This window comes from Marmota monax, unplaced genomic scaffold (assembly GCF_021218885.2).
Source record: "Marmota monax isolate L192 unplaced genomic scaffold, Marmota_monax_Labrador192_F-V1.1 WCK01_AAM20220418_F8-fsc00031, whole genome shotgun sequence".
In the NCBI taxonomy this organism is placed as follows: domain Eukaryota; kingdom Metazoa; phylum Chordata; class Mammalia; order Rodentia; family Sciuridae; genus Marmota; species Marmota monax.
In genome coordinates, this window is record NW_026695197.1 from 4888119 (window position 1) to 4912724 (window position 24606).

The 24606-nt window shown below is 36.6% G+C and overlaps 1 protein-coding gene across 1 annotated transcript in view; it reads right to left on the minus strand.

Moving 5' to 3' along the window:
• Nucleotides 1-7269, minus strand: part of Ccdc178 (coiled-coil domain containing 178) — a 394311-nt gene extending 387042 nt beyond the window's left edge. The window contains exons 1-2 of the mRNA XM_046428324.1: nt 7101-7269; nt 6242-6381 (exon numbers count right to left, since the gene is read on the minus strand). Of these exons, the coding sequence (XP_046284280.1) occupies nt 6242-6381; nt 7101-7269 (309 nt within the window). The remainder of the gene's footprint in view (nt 1-6241; nt 6382-7100) is intronic.
• Nucleotides 7270-24606: the final 17337 nt, after the last annotated feature.

Sequence of the window (24606 nt, forward strand, 5' to 3'; positions counted from 1 at the left end):
ATGTTTATAGCAGCATAATTCACAATAGCTAAATTGTAGAACCAACCTAGATGCCCTTCAGTAAATGAATGAATGGGGAAACTTTGGTATATATACACAATGGAACATTACTCAGCATTAAAAGAGAATAAAATCATGGCATTTGCAGGTAAATTAATAGAGTTGGAGAATATAATGCTAAGTGAAGCAAGTCAATCCCAAAAAACCAAAGGCCAAATGTTTTCTTTGATATGAGGATGCTGATTCATATGGTGATGGGGTGGGGGGAAGCATGGGAAGAAGGGAGGAACTTTAGATAATGCCAAGGGGTGGGCAGGGGAAGGGAGGGAGTATGGGGGTAGGAAAGATGGTGGAATGAGTTAGACATCATTACCCTAAGTACATGTATGAAGACACGAATGGCATGAAAATACTTTGTGTACAATTAGTGACTTAAAATATTGTGCTCTATATGTGTAATATGAAATGAATTGCACCCTGCCATCGTGTATAACAAATTAGAATAAATGATTTAATTTAAAAAAGAAATTAATAAAGTAAAAAAGAAAGTAGATTTTGAAGGTAGAATGGTGGGCAGACACAATCAATGGAGAAAGATCTTTGTAAAAGCAAAAGATGGAATGCAGTTAGGGAGTAGCCCTAGGCTGGGGGGTGTGGGGAATCTTCCCCTGCAAGGCAACAGGAATAATATTTGTGGAATTCAAGGATGTTCACAGGTAGGATAACAACAGTTTGGGGCATTTTTTTTTAAATTATCACTCCTATTTTCTTTGGGAAGACACAAATGAATGTGTAGTGAGGTGGAGAACTTGGTGTTTTAACAAAGAACAGAATGATAGGAGTGGCCAGCATGGAATGTCAGAGAAAGTTCTGGTTGACAACAGAATAACTTCTGAGCACTAGTAAAGGCACCATTGAGGTTGATCTCCGTTATTGTATAATAGATTGTGACACATTTGGATTATTGTGCAATGTCCTCCAGCACTGCTCAGCAGCCCCAGTGTAGGAGTGGAGACAGCAGATCAAAAAGATTTTCAGCTAGCCTTTTGTCAGAGTAGAGGAATGGTAGGATAAAGAAATAAAGGACCAAACAAACCAGTTACTGAGTGTTTTAAGTGAGTAATGAATTAAGCAGAAAAGCAAAGGAAAGACGGAAAGAATAGAACAGGAAACAGCGGCTATGTCAGGGTTTGAAGTGTCCTTAAATTTCAAATAAAATATAACATTAACAGGATGAGAGAACTCAAAGTACCAAAGACTTAGTAGAGAGATGGATGATTGAATATGAGGTTTCAGAGTTAAAACAGATGTGAGATTGTAAACAGAGCCACATTTTTCAACATGTCTTGGGTCCACATGGATGACACACTGTCAGGGAGACTTGTCACTGCACAGTGGTGAAGAGGGTGTGCTTAGGGGCCAGACATGCTTAGCCTAGATGTTAGTTCCACACCTGACCTTGTGGAGCTCAGGGGAAGCCGACCTCTGAAGTTATTTTTCTCCTTTATAACTGGTGATAACCACAGTTTCTACTTCCCAAGGTTTTGATAGGGATTCATGAAATCATGCATAGTAAGTGTTTAATACAGTCTATGATATAGAATATTTGAAAAATATTAACTCTATTATCATTGCTATTGATGATAATGCTGTCACCTCTAAAACACATTCTTAATATTTTTAAGAATGTCTTCTAAATACTTTCTATATTGTTCTTTTGAATCATGGTAACATCCTCAGGACTTGTACTGATTAAATGAAGAGAAATATTCTGATTAGGTAGAGCTCTTACCAAATTAAATAAGACTATCTATAGCCTAGGCAGTCTAGAAAAATAATGTGCAAGAAAAAATAAAACAAAATCTTTTTCTTGTATGGAAAGTTATCCAGGCAATTGCAATTTGCAATTCCATCATTTTGCAATATTTTCTGATGATTTGTAGAAATAAAATATAGAGAAAACATTCATAGAACTACCCTGAGGAGTTTGTCTTTCAAGATCAAATTGCAAGTAAACTGGTGGGAGTGGAAAGACAAGTTTCTGGTACATGCCTCACTGCCAGTCATGAGCTCTGCTGTGTTCATTCCAACTACAGTGGAAATCATCATAATCTAATGGACAAGTGAACTGTAATGCTTAATCAAAAAATTTTTGATCATTCACTCATTTAGTGCATTTCATACTGTAAGCACTTGCCAGCATTACAATTGCTTAGAGAACTTCATCTAATGAAAGAGAAAGAATACCCTGGTTAATATAGATACACAATGGACTATTACTCAGCCTTAAAGAATGAAATTGTGGCATTTTCGGGCAAATGGATGGAGCTGGAGCATATCATGTTAAGCGAAATAAGCCAATCCCAAAAAATCGAAGGCCAAATGTTTTCTGTGATAGGCAGACGCTTATTCACAAAATTGAGGTACATTGGATTAGGCAGAGGGAAATGAATGAGGGGAGGGAATATTCGGGTAGGAAGGATAGTAGAATGAATCAGACATTATTACCCTATGCACATATATGATTACACAACCTGTGTGATTCTACAACATGTACAACCAGAAGAAGGGGAAGTTATGTTCCATTTATGTATGACGTGTCAAAATGCATTCTACCACCATCTATAAATAATTGAACAACAACAAAAAAAAGGGTGTGAAACAGACTTTCCTATATGCAAAAGAATGTCAACTGCTGAGTTTTGCCTCTAGGTTTGTGTATTTTAATTCTTATTTAAACACTTGATATTTTTGTTGACTTCTTGTTTTTCTTTATGAATAGATTTCCACTAATAAGTCCTGCTCTCACAAAAATTTCAAGCATTCATGTAGAAACAAAAGAATGGGTAGTTATACTCCATGTACGTAAAGTATGTCAAAATACATTCTACTGTCATGTATAACTAAAAAATAACAAACAAAAATTTTTAAAAGAAGAAAAACAGGAGCTGGGGTTGTGGCTCAGTGGTGGAGTGCTTGCCTCGCATGCAGGGGGCACTGGGTTCGATCATCAGCACCACATAAATGCAAAATAAAGATATTGTGTCCTCCTATAACTAAAAAATAAATATTAAAAAAAGAAGAAGAAAAACAAACAATCAAGTGTGATTCCCAGAAGAAACTCCAATAACCACCAGCAGTTGCTATCAGCCTTACAAAACCACAATTGTTTTCTATCTTTATAGATTCACCTATTTTGGACATTTCATATAATTGGGATCATATGATGAGTGGTTGTGAAACATAGTTGACAATTTAGAAAAAAAGTGAAATTTTCTAAAGAAAACTGCTGGCCTTGGGAGGGCCTCCCCCTCATTTTCTGGGATCTAGACTTCACCCTAGTCCCACAGAAATGCACTCCCAATCACCAAGAAAAATCCAGCTTCTATGGAGGAAGTATGGAGCTGAGCAAAGATAAAATGTCAACACTTCATTTCAGCTGTTTTCATCTCTGTGGACCTCAGCAAGAGGGGCTTAAATAAAAATGTACCAACAAACATCCTCCTCTCGTTTGCTCTTTGCTGGACTCTTGTGGATTACCCTGTCCTCATCATTGTAGCAGGCTTTTCCAACAACTGAAGTTACTGAACATGAGATTTGGGAAATTTAAGAAGATAATTAATCCAGTTGCTTGTGTTGACAACTAACTTTAAAATCCAGAGGAATGCAGATAATCTCTACTCAAAATAATTTTTTGTTTGTCCAACTAATTCATCTCAGGAATTACAATGCAGTCTGGATTGAAGGCTCCAGATAGTAATCACTAAGTTTTGTGTTCCTCTGTCTTGTTTTACTCTCTGTACACATAGCTCCTCTGGGACCAGTGAAAAGGTAGCCCTGTCCATTCCCCATCACTGGATTTGTACAAAACAGAGATCAGGACTGTAGACGATGCATAGTTATGTACCCAAACAAACAGGAAAGTGTTCCATTTCCTCTCAAGGGTACAATGAGTTGACACTTTATTGGCTAGAAAGTTGAGAAGAAATATCTCTTTTCTGCATTTCACTCAAGCATTCTGGAACTACTAAAATGTACCCAGACACATTTTCATTTCATAAAAATTTAGTATGTTTTTGCAAGAAAAATATTCATTTTAAATATTTCTTTCAAAGGTAACTTTCTTACCAGATAGTGGGTTTTATTCTTATGGTAACTGATACTGAATTATGATCTAAAGAAAAATATATTAAATATTTTCATAAACATCTGTATGTGATGGGCAGGGTGGCATGTTCCTGTAATCCCAGTGGCTCAGGAGGCTGAGGCTGAAGGATTGTGAGTTCAAAGGCAGTCTCAGAAACTTAAGGAGGCCCTAAGCAACTTAGTGAGACCATGTCTCCAAATAAAAATATAAAAATATCTGGCTAGGGGTTGAGGATTTAGCTTAGTGGCTGAGCGCTTGCCTAGCATGTGCAAGCCCTGAGCTCAGTACTTGGCCCTGTGGGGGGGAAAGAAAAGGCTGAAGATGTGACTCAGTAATTAAGTGCCCCTGGATACATTCCCAGTACAAATTGAGTATGGTAAATCTTTTTCTCACTCTGGTGTTTGTCTTCTTCAAGCTTTTTGTTTATTCAGTTGGCTTGCAATATATTTACACAAGAAAGGCTTTTTTTCCCCCAGTTTTCCTGAAGATATGCAATAAAATATCTCATAAGTTGTTTCATCTAAGGTGATCTCTTTTTGTTGTTGTTATTTTGTACCAGGGATTGAACCCAGGGGTGCTTAACCACTGACCCACATCCCCAGCTCTTTTTATTTATTTTCTAATTTTGAGACAGGGTCTCACTAAGTTGTTGAAGCTGGCTCTGAACCCGTGATTCTCCTACCCAGCCTCCCAAGCCTCATCTAAGGTAATTTTAGCTGCCCACTAGCCACAATGTTTAACTGCTGACCAATAATTCAGAGATAAAGGTGAGACTCAAGAGAAAAACATGATCTTTGACAATAGCCTGTCTTTGGTGCCAGTTCTGCCTTGGGACCTTGGACAAGTTGCTGGATTATTTTAAAGTACTATTTCTGTATCCAGAATATTCATTGATGAATTCATGATATCTAAGAGAAACAACATTGTAAAGCATGATTTTGGATTTATATTAGGATTTTGGTAAATAGTAGGCCTTAAAATTATTTATTAAAACACCTATGAATCTATTTTAACAACATGGATAACTGTTAATGAGAACACATATGAAGTACACATCAATAAATATGCATTTTCTTTTCTTTGTTTCCTCTTCAAGGTCCCAAACATCATCAGTCCTATGACCTGCAAAACATTTTCTGAAGTATTCTGATTTGGAGAAATATAAAAGCAATAGAAATAATATAATGCTTACCTAGAATGATACTAAATGATATAGAAAAAAACATAACTAATATATATTGAGGACACATCACATGCCTTTATTCTAATACACTGTAATTATCTCTCCTTTCCCATTTAAGGTCACAGAACCTGTCTCTCTAAAGCCTGTGATCTTAATGGTGGTACTAATACCTCTTAAACGAAATGACATCCTCAGCCAAGAACTGTGAGCGGCCCATCAGAATGTTCTCTGCACCAGACCCAGTAATGGTAGTGAAGGGGAAGAAATAGCACAGGTCCCTGTCAAACTTATCTTTCTGGTTGGGCAGTCTAATTCTGCATTAGTTGCTTGGAAATGCAAGATTAATAAAAGGTAGGCCAAGTTTTTGTTTTTTACAAATCATTTCCAAGTCATCCTTTGAAAATAATGGAAAGTGACAGTGATTTCAGGATTGAATTTCCTTCAGAACCACAAACTTTAACAGGTTAAAGAGGAAAAAAGAATCCTTTCATTTTCTTTCAATAGACCTACTAAGTATTTCTTTAGAAGAAAATAACTCATTAGAAAGAACACACTGTCCTTTTATATACCAACTTCCTCCTCTAATCATATAATCAGTTTAGTGTCCCAAAAATGATGTAAATACTATTTAATTTACTAGTCAAGTTGGCTTATGGAAATTACTACTTAGCATGATTGCCCTCAGGATAAAGAACAAACAGGTAAGGGAAAAAATCTATTTAATAATAGGTCATTTGTCTTATTAAAGACACTATCATGTCTAGACTAGCAAATTATACATCTGACCAAAAGTCTAGAAATTATACCAATTATCAAAACAAAAATCAAAATAATTTTCTATGGTCTCTAAGTAGCAGACCTTCACTCTGTGGCATTTACACAAATATTAACATTAGAAACAAGTCACTTACCTGTTTCATACGCCCCTGTATTTTTGACTCCACCTCTTCAATGTGTGAGATTGTTTTGTTGACACATGGTGCTGGGATGTTTACATTAGCACAGCTCTGACGTCGACATGGGTAGTTGAAGTAGAGGCCTGTATTCACCTCTAAAGTTATAGCAGGTAGAGGAAATAGTCAGTAGTTATATACAGAGTTACACATCTTGTTGTTCAGGATATGCAAAAAAATATTATACCATATTAGTGCTAATATTCTTAAAGTTTCTCTGATAAATAGATTGAAAAGGTGTTTAAAAATTATGAATAAGTTGGTTGTGTTGGTGCATGCCTGTAATCCCAGTGGCTTGGGAGCCTGGGGAGGAGGATCACAAGTTCAAAGCCAGCCTCAGCAATTTAGTGAGACCTTGTCTTAAAATAAATAAAAAAGGGCTAGTTGTGTAGCTCAGTGGTAGAGACCCAGGAGTTCAATCCCCAGTATCACACACACACACCAAAAAAATTATATAATAAACTTCTAAAAATGTAAAAGCTAAAATAAAATAATCATTTGGGATGATTTCATGTAACAAATAGAAATAAACCTGAAAGAAGCCTGTTACAATGTTAATGTGTTCTACTATTATGACAAAACATTGAAAAAAAATGAAAATCAGAAAACTAGTTAATCCATTTTAAATAGATCCTATGTCACTAAGACTGATGCAAATATATTTCAAATGCACCCTTCAAACAGATTCCACATCTTCCAATGTAAATAATATCTAAGTATTCATGTATTAAAGTTCTTCCTTGAATCCAGCAGGAGTTTCTCCTATTAAAAAATAAAAACAGGTCTCCTTCATCCTCATAATAACCTCATTTTCTACCTTCCATTTCTGAAAATTGGAGTCTCATGCGAAGAGTGATTGATGTTCTCACTATAGCATTCAAACTGTACTCATCATAAAATCCACTCAGTCCGATATGCCTCAGTGATTGTAATCCTGGCATGTCCCAATCGACTGAAGGTTGCAGAAGCAAGGCAAAGTTGTCCATGAAATTCCACCAAAGTGCTTACTTGCAGTCCTGGGTCTCTGAGGACTCCATTGGGCGGGATTATAGTCACAATCATTGATCTTAAAAGGGAAACGCAAAAACGCATTTGGTGTCTCAATGAGAACAGTGTGATGTCCTCATTTCAGTTGACCTTGGGGGAACACAGAAGTAAGGCTATTGCCATTTTCAATGACAGCCCATAGAGGTGGTAAATATTTGCAATATCTTCACTAGCTATAGTCTCTTAGATGAAGCTTTATAGAATCCTCCTCCAAAGAAACAATCTCTATAAAATGACATGTCTATTTCATTTATAAGTAAAAGTGTTCATTCTTTCCCATGTATTTGACTGTGTATGTATGTTTCTAACACTAACATTTTTGAGCACTAAAAATAAGCACCAGCCATGAGACAAAGCTAAACACTTTCCATGCCGCATTTTGCTGACAATCTGATGAAGCAATATTATTTTCTTCTGTTCATCGATGAAGAGATCAAGAATTTAGATAAGTTACATACCTCATTCAAGTCCAAGGAGGTAGGTGGGAGAAATGAACTTGAACTACAATCTCCCTGGTTATAAAATGTAAGCTACACTATGTGGGCTATTTTATTACTTTAAATGTATGGCAAAATAGAGTCCTCAAAATGTATTTCAGGGTATGTCAAATAGTCCACATATTGATTATTTTTGAATACTTGAATGTTTCTTCATTGTATTTGTGCTAATATCCTAATATATATTAGCTTGCTTTGATCGTAATCTGAACACATATACTTGCAATGACTATTCCATGTGTGTTCAATTCCATATTTCCTCTTTACTTCACACACACACACACACACACACACACACATACACACATACATTTTGATCTCTGCGATAGACCAAAAACCAAGCTGGTAAAAATTATATTATTGGGGGTGGGGTTGTGGCTCAGAGGTAGAGCGCTCGCCTACCATGTGTGAGGCACTGGGTTCGATCCTCAGCACCATATAAAAATAAAATAAAGATATTGTGTCCACCTATAATTAAAAAATAAATATTTAAAAAATTATATTATTGATTTCCTATCTAAATATGTGGCCTTCTCTCTGGAAATAAGAAGATTCCAATACACATTGAACAAGCAGGCAGTTGCTGTTACAATCAAGACATCTGTTTTCCTTCATTGGACGTAGGAGAAACAAGGTTAGTAATGATTCATTTCATATTTTTCTTGACTGTGCCACTCTTAGCCTCATTTTGTGAATACTAATTAATTTCCACACACTCCTACAGTTTAGGATTATGATTTCACGTATGGCAAAGGGGGGGTATTAAATACTACGAAATTAAATTGGCAGTGAAATCTGTAAGAGACATGACATCATAAGCACCACAAGATGGAACCAGCACCCAGGAGTCTTATGGCTGTTTGTATGCCAGTGCATGCTGGGTATAAGTTAAAACTTTTTATTTCTTTTTCATTTTCCACAGTTTAGGGAAACAGTATGATATAATCAAAATATCGCAGAACAAGATGTCTATGATAACTTTTTTACTTGTCTGACAACTAGTTGCATATCTTTAGTTAATATTTACTCAGTCTCTAGTCCTCAGATTTCTCCATCAATAAATGAATGGGTTAGTAGGGGGTTATATGAGATCTTCTTTCACCCAAAATTCTGATACAATGAATTGATAGTTTTTGTCAAATGTCAATGGATGGAGCATGTCCTCATGCCGCCTGAATCCCAATGGTCAGAGTGGGTATTTAAAGCAGCGAACCCAGGCAGGACTCTCATCCTCTAAACAAGCCCCAGGCTCCAACTCTCTTGCTCAAAATCAATGCATAAAAGGCAAGATCCTCCTGGCTCTAAGCCAGAGCTGAGGTTTGCTGAGACTTTGCAACATGAAACTTCCATTTGAGGAAAAATAGAGACTGGTTGATTACACAGGCAAATGAAAGAGAAATATACTCTTGTTTATAAACTGTCAATTCTCCCTGCTCAGTGAATTTGATCCTTATATAATTTATTCACTCTGTCCTCATAATTTAACGTTTTATCACTACAGTCCTTTCTTACCTTCTGCTTTTAATATGTGCTTCCTTTATATCCATCACACCAATAATTCTATCAGCCTTTTATCTCATCTCAACACTCTTAGGAAAAAGTTAGCTAAACACAGATTCCTTCACATATTGTTATAGCTTTTAACATTTTGGTTTTTCTTTTCAGCCTGTAAAATAAGTCAGTGCTCTTAAGCTTAGAAATAATTCCTCTTCTATATGAAGTCTGTTGTGATGAACTGAAAGTATTTTCAATCTTTTATGGAAAACAGATCTTTTTTGTTTTTATTACACATGGGGGTGGATAAAAAATACCTTTCACTGAATTGGAGTTATTATATTTTCAATGGACCTTGCACTGGTGAAGACACGTATTGACTCTGTAGAATAACATGCACACGTTCTCAGAGACAGAGGTGAGTAAGGACTGCCCCTACTCCAGCCTCATTCCATGTACAAATGCCCCTGTTCAGTGATCACTTGTTGCTCTCCCTCTGACTCTTCAAAGTCTTCAGCTTGAGAACATTTACTTTAGCTTCACTGGAGTAATTGCATATCATCCAACAACTTTGCCTGACCATTTCCTATGATTCTCAATGTATGTTGTATTTTGCTATGACTAGCACTCCTTTTCAAACCAGCAGTTTATACCAGCAGCCATAGTATTCTCATGTTCTGATCTCTTCTTCAAACTACAATTCTATACAAATATTAAAATCCCTCTTCTATGAATTCTTCCCTATGAAAAATTCTCAAATCTTTTAGACATGAGTGAACCTACATACTTACGGGTTTTCTCTACCAGAACTGATCCCACTGCATTTTGCTGTAGATTAGTATATCTGTCTCCCCATCTACCTTCCCATGGAGATTTACATTCTCAGAGAAAGCACATTTACTGTCTTAAAACAATTGTTGAATAAATGAATGAGTAGATAAATTCCTCTATTGTATAAATCACCTTGCAATCTGGTTTCTGTTCTCTCCACTTTATAGAAACTTCATTCCTAAAAACCACTAAGTGGGATTTCCACTACCGTCCCTGAAAGAGTAACTGATATAGAACTGGTATGGCCGTTATAAACAACTCTAAATCTGGATTAGAAACATGAGACAACTATTTTAAGACATTGGAAAATAGGCAATGCAAGGCTACAATTCCCCCCCAAAAAGGGAAATCCGTGAACCTGAGTCCCACAATCACTAAGCTATCTGCCAAGGGACAATTTCTCAACTGTGATATAGAGATTTGGGGAAAGAATCGAGCTTGCCAGCCCTGCTGGGTGGAAGAGCAATTAATTCTGTGGAAAGTGGAAGCATCTGGAATCCCCGGGGCAGGCAACTGAAGAAGGCAAAAATGCAGAGAATGCCCCCAAAATCCACGAGGAGTGCCCTCTGATGGATAATGCATAACATCTCAGAAATGATTTGGATCTGGAATGTGTAGTGAAAATTTACAACTGATGTTCAGAAAAGGAGTTGGACTCTTCACAAAAGACAATACAGAAATGAATTAAAGGCACTGGAAAAGATGATCTGTCATATTAGTCATTAGGAAAATGCAAATTTCATGAATAGTTCAATACCACTTCCAACCAGCTATAATGCCTTACAATGAACAGGGTTGGGAAGGCCAAAAATTGGTGAGAATATGGGGCAATCAGAACCCATACGTTGCTGGTAGAAGTACAGAATGGTGTGAAAACTCTTTTGGAAACAATATGGTAATTTCTTAAAGTTAAACGTGTACTGTTGTACGACTCAGTCTTCGACGTCTATGTACTTACCCATGATAAATAAAAATGTCTGTAAAAAAGACCTGTATGTAAACGTTCATAATAGCCAAAAGTTTTTTTTTTTAATCCCAAATTTCTACCCCAATGGATAAACAGATAAATTTTACGGTATTCATTCAAGGGAATGCTTTTGTGCAATATAACTGAACAAACAGCTGATACATGTAACAAAGTGAATTTATTTCACAGAAGTTTTCCTGATTTTTTTGAAAGAAGTTGAACACAGAAGAGTACAAATTGAATGATTCCATTTATTTAAATTTCAGAATGATAAATCTAAAACCATATTAGTGGTTGTGGTAGTGGGGTGGGGGGCAGTTAAGTAATATTGACTACCAAGGGACATGAATGAACTTTCTGGAAAGGTAGAAATTTCTTCATTCTAGAGCTGCCAACCACACCGGCAAGGTAGGCGGGCCTGCGACCCACCTGCAGAACAGGCGCAGCGGCCTGCTGAGAGGCAGAGCCGCCCCCTCCCCCAGTGCCGGCAAGGTAGACGGAACTGTGACCACCCACAGAACAGGCCCAGCGGCCTACTGAGGAGCAGAGCCACCCCCCACTCCCCGCGCCTGCCAGGTAGGCAGAACTGTGACCACCGACAGAAAAGGCCCGGTGGCCCGCGGAGGGGCAGAGCTGCCAACCACTCCTGCAAGGTAGGCGGGCCTGCGACCCACCGGCAGAACAGGCGCAGCGGCCTGCTGAGAGGCAGAGCCGCCCCCCCCCCACGCCTGCCAGGTAGGCAGAACTGTGACCACCAACAGAACAGGCCAGACCTGCAACCGACAGACAGAACAGGCCCAGTGGCCTGAGGAAGGGTAGAGACGCCCCCCACCCGTGCCTGCAAGGTAGGCGGACCTGCGACCCACCGGCAGAACAGCCCCAGAGGCCTGCAGAGGGGCAGTGCCGCTGCCTGCGCCTGCAAAGTAGGCAGAACTGCGACCACTGACAGAACAAGCCTAGCGGCCCGCAGAGGGACAGAGCCGCCGCCCGCGCCTGCAAGGTAGGCGGACCTGCTACCGACCGGCAGAACAGGCCCAGCGGCCTGCCGGCATGGTAGGCACATTGCCCCAATTGGAGGAGGGGCAGAGCCGCTGCCCGCGCCTGCGAGGGAGACTTTGCAACTATACAAGACCAATATAAATATATAGGGGGAAAATTCAATAGCACAAAGTTTCACCAAGTAGAAAGAAACACGAACAGTATGAAGAGACAAGGAAAGAAAGGACCACAAGCAATGCAGTTCAACTCAATGTTAGAAGAGGTAATAGCTGCAGCAGATGGAATGTCAGATAAAGAATTCAGGATATACATGCTTCAGATGATCTGGAGTCTCAAGGAAGACATCAGACAGCAAAATCAGACAATGAAAGATCACTTCAACAAAGAATTACATAAACAAATCCAAGAAGCAAAAGATCAACTATACAGGGAGATAGAGGTTATAAAAATCAAACAAACAGAAATCCTAGAAATGCAGGAAGCAATAAACCAACTTAAAAACTCAATTGAGAATACTACCAGCAGAGTAGAACACTTAGAAGATAGAACATCAGACAATGAAGATAAAGTATTTCAACTTGAAAAGAACATAGACAGCTCAGCAAGACTGTTAAGAAACCATGAGCAGAACATCCAAGAAATATGGGATAACATCAAGAGACCAAATTTAAGAGTCATTGGGATACAGGAAGGGACAGAGTTTCAAACCAAAGGAATGAGCAATCTATTCAATGAAATAATACGAGAAAACTTCCCAGACTTGAAGAATGAGACAGAATCCCAAATCCTAGAAGCCTACAGGACGCCGAATGTGCAAAATCATAAGAGACCCACACCTAGACACATTATAATGAAGATGCCCAACATACAGAATAAGGAGAGAATTTTAAAAGCTACAAGAGAAAGGAAGCAGATTGCATTTAGGGTAAGCCAATCAGGATAACAGCTGATCTTTCAGCACAGACTCTGAAAGCTAGAAGATCCTGGAATAACATATTTCAAACACTGAAAGAAAATGGGTTCCAACCAAGAATTGTGTATCCAGCGAAATTAAGCTTCAGGATGGAAGATGAAATTAAAACCTTCCATGATAAACAAAAGTTAAAAGAATTTGCAGCTAGAAAACCATCTCTTCAAAACATCCTTGCCAAAACATTACAGGAGGAGGAAATGGAAAATAACAATGAAAACCAACAATGGGAGGTAGGACAGTAAAGGGGGGAAAATAATCAAAGAGGAAAACAAACCATGTTTAGTAACATAAATAAACAAATATGGCTGGAAGAACAACCCATATCTCAATAATAACCCTAAATGTTAATGGCTTAAACTCACCAATTAAGAGACACAGGCTAGTAGAATGGATCACAAAACAAGACCCAACAATATGCTGCCTACAGGAGACGCATTTGATAGGAAAAGACATACATAGGCTGAAGGTGAAAGGTTGGGAAAAATCATATCACTCATATGGACTTCGGAAACAAGCAGGTGTGTCCATACTCATATCAAATAAAATAGATTTCAAGCCAAAGTTAATCAAAAGGGATAAAGAGGGACACTACATACTGCTCAAGGGAACCATACACCAACAAGACATAACAATCATAAATATGTATGCCCCTAACAATGGTGCAGCTATGTTCATCAAACAAACTCTTCTCAAGTTCAAGAGTCTAATAGACCACCATACAATAATCATGGGAGACTTCAACACACCTCTCTCACCACTGGACAGATCTTCCAAACAAAAGTTGAATAAGGAAACTATAGAACTCAATAACACAATTAATAACCTAGACTTAATTGACATATATAGAATATACCACCCAACATCAAGCAGTTACACTTTTTTCTCAGCAGCACATGGATCCTTCTCAAAAATAGATCACATATTATGTCACAGGGCAACTCTTAGACAATATAAAGGAGTAGAGATAATACCATGCATCTTATCTGATCATAATGGAATGAAACTGAAAATCAACGATAAAAGAAGGAAGGAAAAAGCATACATCACTTGGAGAATGAACAATAGGTTACTGAATGATCAATGGGTTATAGAAGACATCAAGGAGGAAATTAAAAAATTCTTAGAGATAAATGAAAACACAGACACAACATATCGGAATCTGTGGGACACATTGAAAGCAGTTCTAAGAGGAAAATTCATTGCGTGGAGTTCATTCCTTAAAAAAAGAAAAAACCAACAAATAAATGATCTCATACTTCATCTCAAAATCCTAGAAAAAGAAGAGCAAAACAACAGCAAAAGAAGTAGAAGGCAAGAAATAATGAAAATCAGAGCTGAAATTAATGAAATCGAAACAAAAGAAACAATTGAAAAAATTGACAAAACTAAAAGTTGGTTCTTTGAAAAAATAAACAAAATCGACAGACCCTTAGCCATGCTAGCGAAGAGAAGAAGAGAGAGAACTCAAATTACTAGCATACGGGATGAAAAAGGCAATATCACAACAGACACTTCAGAAATACAGAAGATAATCAAAAATTATTTTGAATCCTTATACTCCAATAAATTAGAAGATAGTGAAGGCATAGATAAATTTCTTAAGTCATATGATCTGCCCAGATTGATTCAGGAAGATATAGACAACCTAAACAGACCAATATCAATTGAGGAAATAGAAGAAACCATCAAAAGACTACCAACTAAGAAAAGCCCAGGACCGGATGGGTATACAGCAGAGTTTTACAAAACCTTTAAAGAGGAACTAATACCAATACTTTTCAAGCTACTTCAGGAAATAGAAAAAGAGGGAGAACTTCCAAATTCATTCTACGAGGCCAACATCACCCTGATACCTAAACCAGACAAAGACACTTCAAAGAAAGAAAACTTCAGACCAATATCTCTAATGAACCTAGATGCAAAAATCCTCAATAAAATTCTGGCGAATCGGATACAAAAACATATCAAAAAAATTGTGCACCATGATCAAGTAGGATTCATCCCTGGGATGCAAGGCTGGTTCAATATACAGAAATCAATAAATGTTATTCACCACATCAATAGACTTAAAAATAAGAACCATATGATCATCTCGATAGATGCGGAAAAAGCATTCGACAAAGTACAGCATCCCTTTATGTTCAAAACTCTAGAAAATCTAGGGATAACAGGAACATACCTCAATATTGTAAAAGCAATCTATGCTAAGCCTCAGGCTAGCATCATTCTGAATGGAGAAAAATTGAAGGCATTCCCTCTAAAATCTGGAACAAGACAGGGATGCCCTCTCTCACCACTTCTGTTCAACATAGTTCTCGAAACACTGGCCAGAGCAATTAGACAGACGAAAGAAATTAAAGGCATCAAAATAGGAAAAGAAGAAATTAAATTATCACTATTTGCTGATGACATGATTCTATACCTAGCAGACCCAAAAGGGTCTACAAAGAAACTATTAGAGCTAATAAATGAATTCAGCAAAGTGGCAGGATATAAAATCAACACGCATAAATCAAAGGCATTCCTGTATATCAGCGACAAATCCTCTGAAATGGAAATGAGGACAACCACTCCATTCACAATATCTTCAAAAAATAAAATACTTGGGAATCAACCTAACAAAAGAGGTGAAAGACTTATACAATGAAAACTACAGAACCCTAAAGAGAGAAATAGAAGAAGATCTTAGAAGATGGAAAAATATACCCTGTTCATGGATAGGCAGAACTAACATCATCAAAATGGCGATATTACCAAAAGTTCTCTATAGGTTTAATGCAATGCCAATCAAAATCCCAACGGCATTTCTTGTAGAAATAGAGAAAGCAATCATGAAATTCATATGGAAAAATAAAAGACCCAGAATAGCAAAAACAATGCTAAGCAGGAAGTGTGAATCAGGCGGTATAGCGATACCAGACTTCAAACTATACTACAGAGCAATAGTAACAAAAACAGCATGGTACTGGTACCAAAACAGGCGGGTGGACCAATGGTACAGAATAGAGGACACAGAAACCAATCCACAAAACTACAACTATCTGATATTTGATAAAGGGGCCAAAAGCATGCAATGGAGGAAGGATAACATCTTCAACAAATGGTGCTGGGAAAACTGGAAATCCATATGCAACAAAATGAAACTGAATCCCTTTCTTTCGCCATGCACAAAAGTTAATTCAAAATGGATCAAGGAGCTTGATATCAAATCAGAGACACGCCGTCTGATAGAAGAAAAAGTTGGCTACGATCTACATACTGTGGGGTCGGGCTCCAAATTCCTCAATAGGACACCCATAGCACAAAAGTTAATAACTAGAATCAACAAATGGGACTTATTCAAACTAAAAAGTTTTTTCTCAGCAAAAGAAACAATAAGAGAGGTAAATAGAGAGCCTACATCCTGGGAACAAATCTTTACTCCTCACACTTCAGATAGAGCCCTAATATCCAGAGTATACAAAGAACTCCAAAAATTAGACAATAAAATAACAAACAACCCAATCAACAAATGGGCCAAGGACCTGAACAGACACTTCTCAGAGGAGGACATACAATCAATCAACAAGTACATGAAAAAATGCTCACCATCTCTAGCAGTCAGAGAAATGCAAATCAAAACCACCCTAAGATACCATCTCACTCCAGTAAGATTGGCAGCCATTATGAAGTCAAACAACAACAAGTGCTGGCGAGGATGTGGGGAAAAGGGTACACTTGTACATTGCTGGTGGGACTGCAAATTGGTGCAGCCAATTTGGAAAGCAGTATGGAGATTTCTTGGAAAGCTGGGAATGGAGCCACCATTTGACCCAGCTATTCCCCTTCTCGGTCTATTCCCTAAAGACCTAAAAAGAGCATGCTACAGGGACACTGCTACATCGATGTTCAGAGCAGCACAATTCACAATAGAAAGACTGTGGAACCAACCTAGATGCCCTTCAATAGACGAATGGATAAAAAAAATGTGGCATTTATACACAATGGAGTATTACTCTGCATTAAAAAATGACAAAATCATAGAATTTGCAGGGAAATGGATGGCATTAGAGCAGATTATGCTAAGTGAAGCTAGCCAATCCCTAAAAAACAAATGCCAAATATCTTCTTTGATATAAGGAGAGTAACTAAGAACAGAGTAGGGTCGAAGAGCATGAGAAGAAGATTTAACATTAAACAGGGATGAGAGTTGGGAGGGAAAGGGAGAGAGAAGGGAAATTGCATGGAAATGGAAGGAGACCCTCAGGGTTATACAAAAGTACATACAAGAGGAAGTGAGGGGAAAGGGAAAAATAATACAAGGGGGAGAAATGAATGACAGTAGAGGGGGCAGAGAGAGAGAAGAGGGGAGGGGAGGGGAGGGGGGATAGTAGAGGATAGGAAAGGCAGCAGAACACAACAGACACTAGTATGGCAGTATGTAAATCAATGGATGTGTAACTGATGTGATTCTGCAATCTGTATATGGGGTAAAAATGGGAGCTCATAACCCACTTGAATCAAAGGGTGAAATATGATATATCAAGAACTATGTAATGTTTTGAATAACCAACAATAAAAAATTTAAAAAAAAAAAGAAATTTCTACATTCTATTTGAAGTGGTCCTTAAATGGGTGTGTATGTTTGTCAAAAGTTATTGATCTGTGTACTTAAGGTGAGTGGATTTTATTGTATTTAAATTTTACCTTGCTAAGTTTTTTTTTTTTTGCTAAAACCATCAATAACCATACTCAAGTGACATAATCAATAGCCTTTTATCATTCTCCTCTCTCTCTCTTTTTTTAATGTTAGTTGTAGATGGACACAATACATTTATTTATTTATTATGTGGTGCTGAGGATCCAACCCAGTACCTCACACAAGCTAGGCAAGTGCTCTACCATTGAGCTACAACTCAGCTCCCTCTCCTTCTCTTTTGACATTTTTGATGAACCTATTCAAACAAAATATTTAATAATATTTACAGAATGTTCTATTAGTAAAATAAAATAAACTTTCCTTGGACCCAGAAAATACCCTTCTGACCTTCCTTTTTCTCCCAAAAGAAACATTTGTTCTCCTCCTTGTCCAGTTTGAAACCCTTTCACCTGGTCTCCATTTCTTCTCATGGCATATTAATTTCTATTTTCTATCTCTTTGAAAACATTCAATAATCTTCCTTCTTGTAAGGCTATTTCTCCTGCTTCAAACTTTTCTAGCCCTGTTTCTTTGCAGGTATTTCTTATTCTTATTTCCACAATTAGTATACTTTATGCAAATTAAAAACTGAATGTAAATTAAAATCTATTCAGTAACTACAGGCTTTTCTACACTGACGCTTTGTTTACAGTAAGAAAACTTGCTTAATGCTCAAGGAAATTAGGAGGTAATTTGGGTCACTGAGGAGGTTTCAATATTTTTTCATTAATTCAGTAATGATACTGAGCATTTACATACTACTTTTTTATTAGTTTGTTTTAGTTCTACATAAAAATACGAATCATTTTGACATAATTATAAAAGCATAGAATACAATTTGCTCTAATTTAGTCACCAGTACTTCCCTATTTCCTCTTCTTCTCCCTCCCCTTACTCTCTTACCTCTACTGATCTTAATGCTACTTATAGGTTGTTTTTTTTACATTACCCACCTCTTCTGTGGTTTGTTGTTGTTGTTGTTGTTGTAATTGTTTTGTTGGGTTTTTTTTTTTTTTTTGGTGCTAGGGATTGAACTCAGGGCCTTGTGCTTTTAAGGCAAGCACTCTACCAACTGAGCTATATCCCAGCCTACCCACTTCTCTTTTTTCCCCCTTATTTTGGATTAGTTTCAGCATTATCAGAGAAAATATTTGACCTTTGACTTTCTGGGTCTGCCTTATTTCACTTAGCATGATCATCTCCTGTTCCACTCATTTACCGACAAATGCTATAATTTCATTCTTCTTTATGGTTCAGTAATAATCCATTGTGCATAAATATCGCATTTTCTTTATCCATTCATCTATTGAAGGGGCACCTAATTTGGTTTCATAACTTGGCTACTGTGAATTGAGTAGCCACAAACATGGATGTGACTGTGTCACTGCAGTATGCTGATTTTTAGATCTTTTGGATGTATATTGAGAAGTGGGATAGCTGGGTTATGTGGCAGTTCAATTCCCAATTTTTTGAGGAATTTCCTTACTGCTTTCTAGAGTGATTACACTAACTTGCAGTCCCACCAACAATATATAACTACCTTTCCCCCCTACCTCCTTACCAACATTTAATATTATTTGCAGTCTCGATAGTTGTCATTCTGACTGGAGCGAGATGAAATCTTAGTGTCATTTTTATTTGCATTTTCCTGATTGCCAGAAATTTTGAATATTTTTTTTCATATGTCTATTGGTCATTTGTATTTCTTATTTGAGAAGTGCCTCTTTAGTTCTTTTGCCCATTTGTTAATTGGGTTTTATTTCCTTGGTGTTAAGTTTTTGAGTTCTTTATATATCCTGGAGATTAATGCTCTATCTGAGGTACAGGTGGCAAACCTCTTTTCCCATTCTGGAGGCTCTCTCTTCATGCTCTTGTTTCTTTTGCTGTTCAGAAGATTTTTAATTTGATGCTGTTTAACTTAATAATTTCTGTCTTCATTTCTTGCACTTTAATGGTCTTGTTAAGTAAGTTGATGCTGGTGCCAATATGTTGGAGTGTTGGGCCTACATGTTCTTCTAGCAGGTGCAAAGTTCCTGGTCTAATTCCTAAGACTTTGATACACTTTGAGTTGACTTTATGCATGCTTAGACAGATGGCAAGTCTTCTACTATGGATATCCAGTTTTCTGTTAAAAAGGCTATCTTTTCTCCAATGTATGTTTTGGCGCCTTTGTTTAGTATCAGATGACTATCTATCCTGGTTTGTCTCTGTGTCTTCTATTCCATTGGTCTTCATTCTGTTTCAGTGTCAGTATCATGTTGTTTTGTTACTGTAGCTCGGTAGTATAATTTGAGGTCCAGTATTGTGATGCCTCCAGTATCACTCTTCTGGCCCTCGATTGCTTTGACTATTCTGGGTCTCTTTTTCTTCCAAATGAATTTAGACATTATTTTTTCTAATTCTGTCAGGAATGTCATTGGTGTTCTAATGGGGACTGCATTGAATCTGCACAAGGTTTTGGATAGATTGACCATTTTGACAATATTAATTCTGCCTCTCCAAGAACATGGGAGGATTTCCCACCTTCTAAGGTCTTCTTCAATTTTTTTACTTCAGTGTTCTCTAGTTTCTTTGCAGAGTTCCTTCATCTCCTTTGTTAGAATAATACCAAAATTTGTGGTTTGGGGTTTGGGGGCTTTCTTCCTCTTTTTTAGGTTACGATGAATAGGATAGTTTTTCTAATTTCTTTTTCAGCAAATGCATTATTGGACTATAGGAAAATAATTGCTTTATGTATATTGATCTGTGTCCAGTGACTTTACTAAATTTGGTTTATCGGCTCTAGAAGTTTTCTGGTGGAGTTTTTTTTTTTTTTTTGGGGGGGGGGGTTCTAAATAAAAGATCATGTCATCAGCAAACAGATATTGTGACTTCTTTTCCTATTTGTATCCTTTTAGTCTCCTTTTCTTTGCCTGATTGCTCTGGCTAGAGTTCAAAAAAACTATGTTGAATAGAAGTGGTACAGTGGATATCCTTGTCTTTTTCCTGTTTTTAGAGGTAATGCTTTCAGTTTTTCCTCCATTCAGTATGACATTGGCTTGGGTTTGTTATATATAGCCTTTACAATGTGGAGGTAAGTTCTTTCTAGCCCTAGTCTCTCTAGTATTCTAAAGATAAATGGGTGTTGTACTTCACCAGATGCTATTTTCTATTGAGATAATCATGTCATTCTTAATATCCTTAATGGTATTCATGTGGTGAATTACATTTATTGACTTGCATATGTTGAACCCACTTGCATCCCTGAGAAGAAATGCACTTGATCATAGGTTGATGTATTCTTAATGTGTTTTTGAATGTAGCGTACCAGTGTTTTATTAAGAATTTTTGCATCTATGTTCATCAAGGATATTGGTCTGAAGTTTTCTTTCCTTGATGTATCTTTGACTGGTTTTGGTACCAGGGTGATACTGGCTTCATGTAATGAATTTGGCTGTATTCCCTCTTTTTCTATTTCATGGAATAATTTGAGAAGGATTGGTATTATTTCTTCTTTAAAGTTTAGTAGAACTCAGCTGAAAATCCATCCAGTTCTGAGTTTTTATTTGTTTAAAAGCTTTTGCTCTTTGCTTCAATTTTGCTGCTAGATATCGCTGTGTTTAAGTTTTGTCTTTCTTCATGGTTCAATTTAGGTAGATCACATGTCTTTAGGAATTTGTTAAAATCATCATGATTTTTATTAAAGTATAAATGTTTAAGTAGTTTCTAATGATCTTCTGGATTTCAGTAGTGTTTGTAGTGATATTTCCTTTTTCATCTCGTATTTGGTTAATTTGGGTCTTCTCTTTGTTTTGGTTAGTTTGGCCACGGGTTTATCAATCTTGGTTATCCTTTCAAAGCACAAACTCTTTGTTTCACTCATCCTTTGTATGTTTTTTATTCTCAATTTCATTAATTTGGATAATTCCCTGTCTTCTTGTATTTGATAAGATTTGGGGTGTTCATTTATTTTTCTTCTTCTAGGTCCTTGAGGTATAATGTTAGATTTATTTATTTGATATCTATTTTTTAATGTATGAACTCAGTTCTCTAAACTTTCCTTCTAGAACTGCCTTCAAACTGACCCAGAGATTTTGATATATTGTATCACTAGTCCAAGTTTGTTTCTAAGAATTTTTGTAAATTTCTTCCCTGATTTATTTTGCTATTCATTCATCATTCAAAAGTGTATTATTCACTCTCCAGGTGTTAGAGTGGTTTCTGGTTTTCATATTGTCAATTTTTTTTTAGTTGTAGATGGACCCAATACCTTTGTTTTTGTTATTTTGTGGTGCTCATGATCAAACCCAGTGCCTCATACATGCCACAAAAGTGCTCTAGCCCTGAGCCACAACCCCAGCCCGTCATCTTGTTATTAATTTTTAATTTCATTCCATTATAATCTGATAAGACAGAGGAATTATTGCTATTTTTTTGTATTTGATAAGATTTGCTTTTTAACCTAAAATATGTTCTGTTTTAGAAAATGTTCCAGGTGCTGCCTAGAAGAAAGTAAATTCAGTTGTTAATGGATGAAATAGTCTATAGATGAAGAATCTCAGTTAAGTCTGGATAATCTGTCTAGTGGTGAGAGAGACTTGTTGAAAGCATCCAGTATTGTTGTATTGTGGTCTATTTGATTCTTAATATTGAAAGGTTTGTTTTATGTATGCAGATACACCATTGATGAGGCATAACTATATATAATCATTATATCTTCCTGTTGAATGATTCTCTTAACCAGTATGAAGTGACATTCTTTGTCTCTTCTCATTAATTCTGGCTTGAAGTCTACTTTATCTCTTATGAGAGTGGCTATCCTTCTTGCTTTAGGCTACCATTTTCATGGTATATCTTTTCTCATCATTTTACCTTCAATCTGAGAATGTCTTTGCCTATCAGGTGAGCCTCTTGCAAACAACAAATTGTTGACTCTTGTTTTTAATCCAATCTGTCAATCTCTGTCTTTTCATTGAAGAGTTCAGAGAACATTTAATGTTATTATAGAGAGACGATTTTTATTTCCTGCTATTTCAACTTATTTACATTGCTTAATTCAGACTTGGTTATCCTTTAACTAACTATTCTTCTAGTGCAAATTATCCCAATGCTGGTTTTTATTTTTATTTTTTATTCCTTCTTCATGGAATATTCCTGCATTGAGTATGTTTTGTAGAGCAGGTTTTGTGGTTATGTATGTTTTTTAGTTTCTGCTATCATTGAAAGTTTTTATTTTACCTTCAATTCTGAAGAAAATTTTTCTGTATATAGTAATTTTGATTGACACCTTTTTTTCAGAATTTGGTATATTAATATATTATTCCAAACCCTCCTGGATTTTAGGATCTGGGTTGAGAAATCAGTTGAAATTTGAATTGGTTTACTTCTTAATGTGACCTGCTATTTTTCCCTTGCAGCTTTTAAAATTCTATCCTTATTCTGTATATTAGGCATTTTCATCACAATGTGCTTTGGAAAGGATCTATTTTGGTCTTGTTTATTTGGAGTTCTCAATGTCTTTCATATTTGGATTTCTATCTCATTCTTAAGATTTAAATTTTTTTCTGATATTATTTCACTGAAAAGATTGTGCATGCCTTTAGTTTGTATTTCAGACCCTTCATCAGAATGTACCTATTTCACTAATACACCACTCATTAGGAAATAAAGAAGTTTACATCAGTAAACTAAAATACCAACACCAGGAAGGCTACAGAAGAAAAGGAACATATTTGTAGAATCAGACTTATATGAAACTGAAAAAAAATAAGGGATGTATCCAGGGTTGCTCCAAGGGAGAATTCTGATGCAATATAAGCCTACTGGATGGTGCCTAACACACAGAGGAAACTCAGGAAAAGCTCAACCAATAATAGGATGACAAGAGAATAAAAATATTTCAAGATAAAACCTTTGGTTTTATCCTGTCCCTTTCCCCTAGTCTGTTTGGTTACAAGCATTTGGATTTTGTCAAGGCCAGCAAGTCAGACTTAGTCTTAAAGGGAGCAACTGCATTTGCAAATTCAGTATCTGTGAAACTAAGCTCACTTTCATTGCATCTAGTCTACTTTCCTTTCTTATGACTCAATTCTTGTTACCAAAGTCTATAACAATTAAATCATCTGTGAATTTTCATTCAAGTCCCTGTTTCTATCTATAGAGACTAGTCAGATGCCAAATCTTAACTCCTTTGTAATATTTCCTTAATCCCCATAACCCTCCTGTAATATTACCCTAATTCTTTTCTTACCCATTGATCCTTCATATATTATATCCTTGTTACCATACATCTGGACTATAATAATAAGGCAATCAGTTTCCATATTTCCTCTTATAGCCAAATAATTTGACATAGCATGCTTAGACTTTGCAGGCAAAGCACCTAGTCATGTGACAACACTACTTAAATACATGCAGGACCAGAGATGGAGAAACAAAGTTCACACTCTTGAGCCTGAAATTCAAAATGTTTCTTTTTTTTTAAATATTTTTTTTAGTTGTAAATGGATACAATACCTTTATTTTGTTTATTTATTTGTATGTGGTGCTGAGGATCGAACTCAATGTCTCACACGTGTGAGGCAAGCGCTCTACTGCTGAGCCACAGCCCCAGCTCCTCAAAATGTTTCTTAACTCAACCTCAATCATTTCCAGTTTCATTTTGACCAACTATCTTCTTATCTCTGAATCTTTCCTATGTTCTCACAGTCACCTATCTTTCCCATATTTTGTTCCTTCCCTCTACCTGATATTTGACATTCTGTTCTGCTTGTATAATTCTACTCTCCATTTTTCTTTTCATACACAAATACATCCTTTAAGATTCAATTGGAATATCCTCTCATCCATTGACATTTC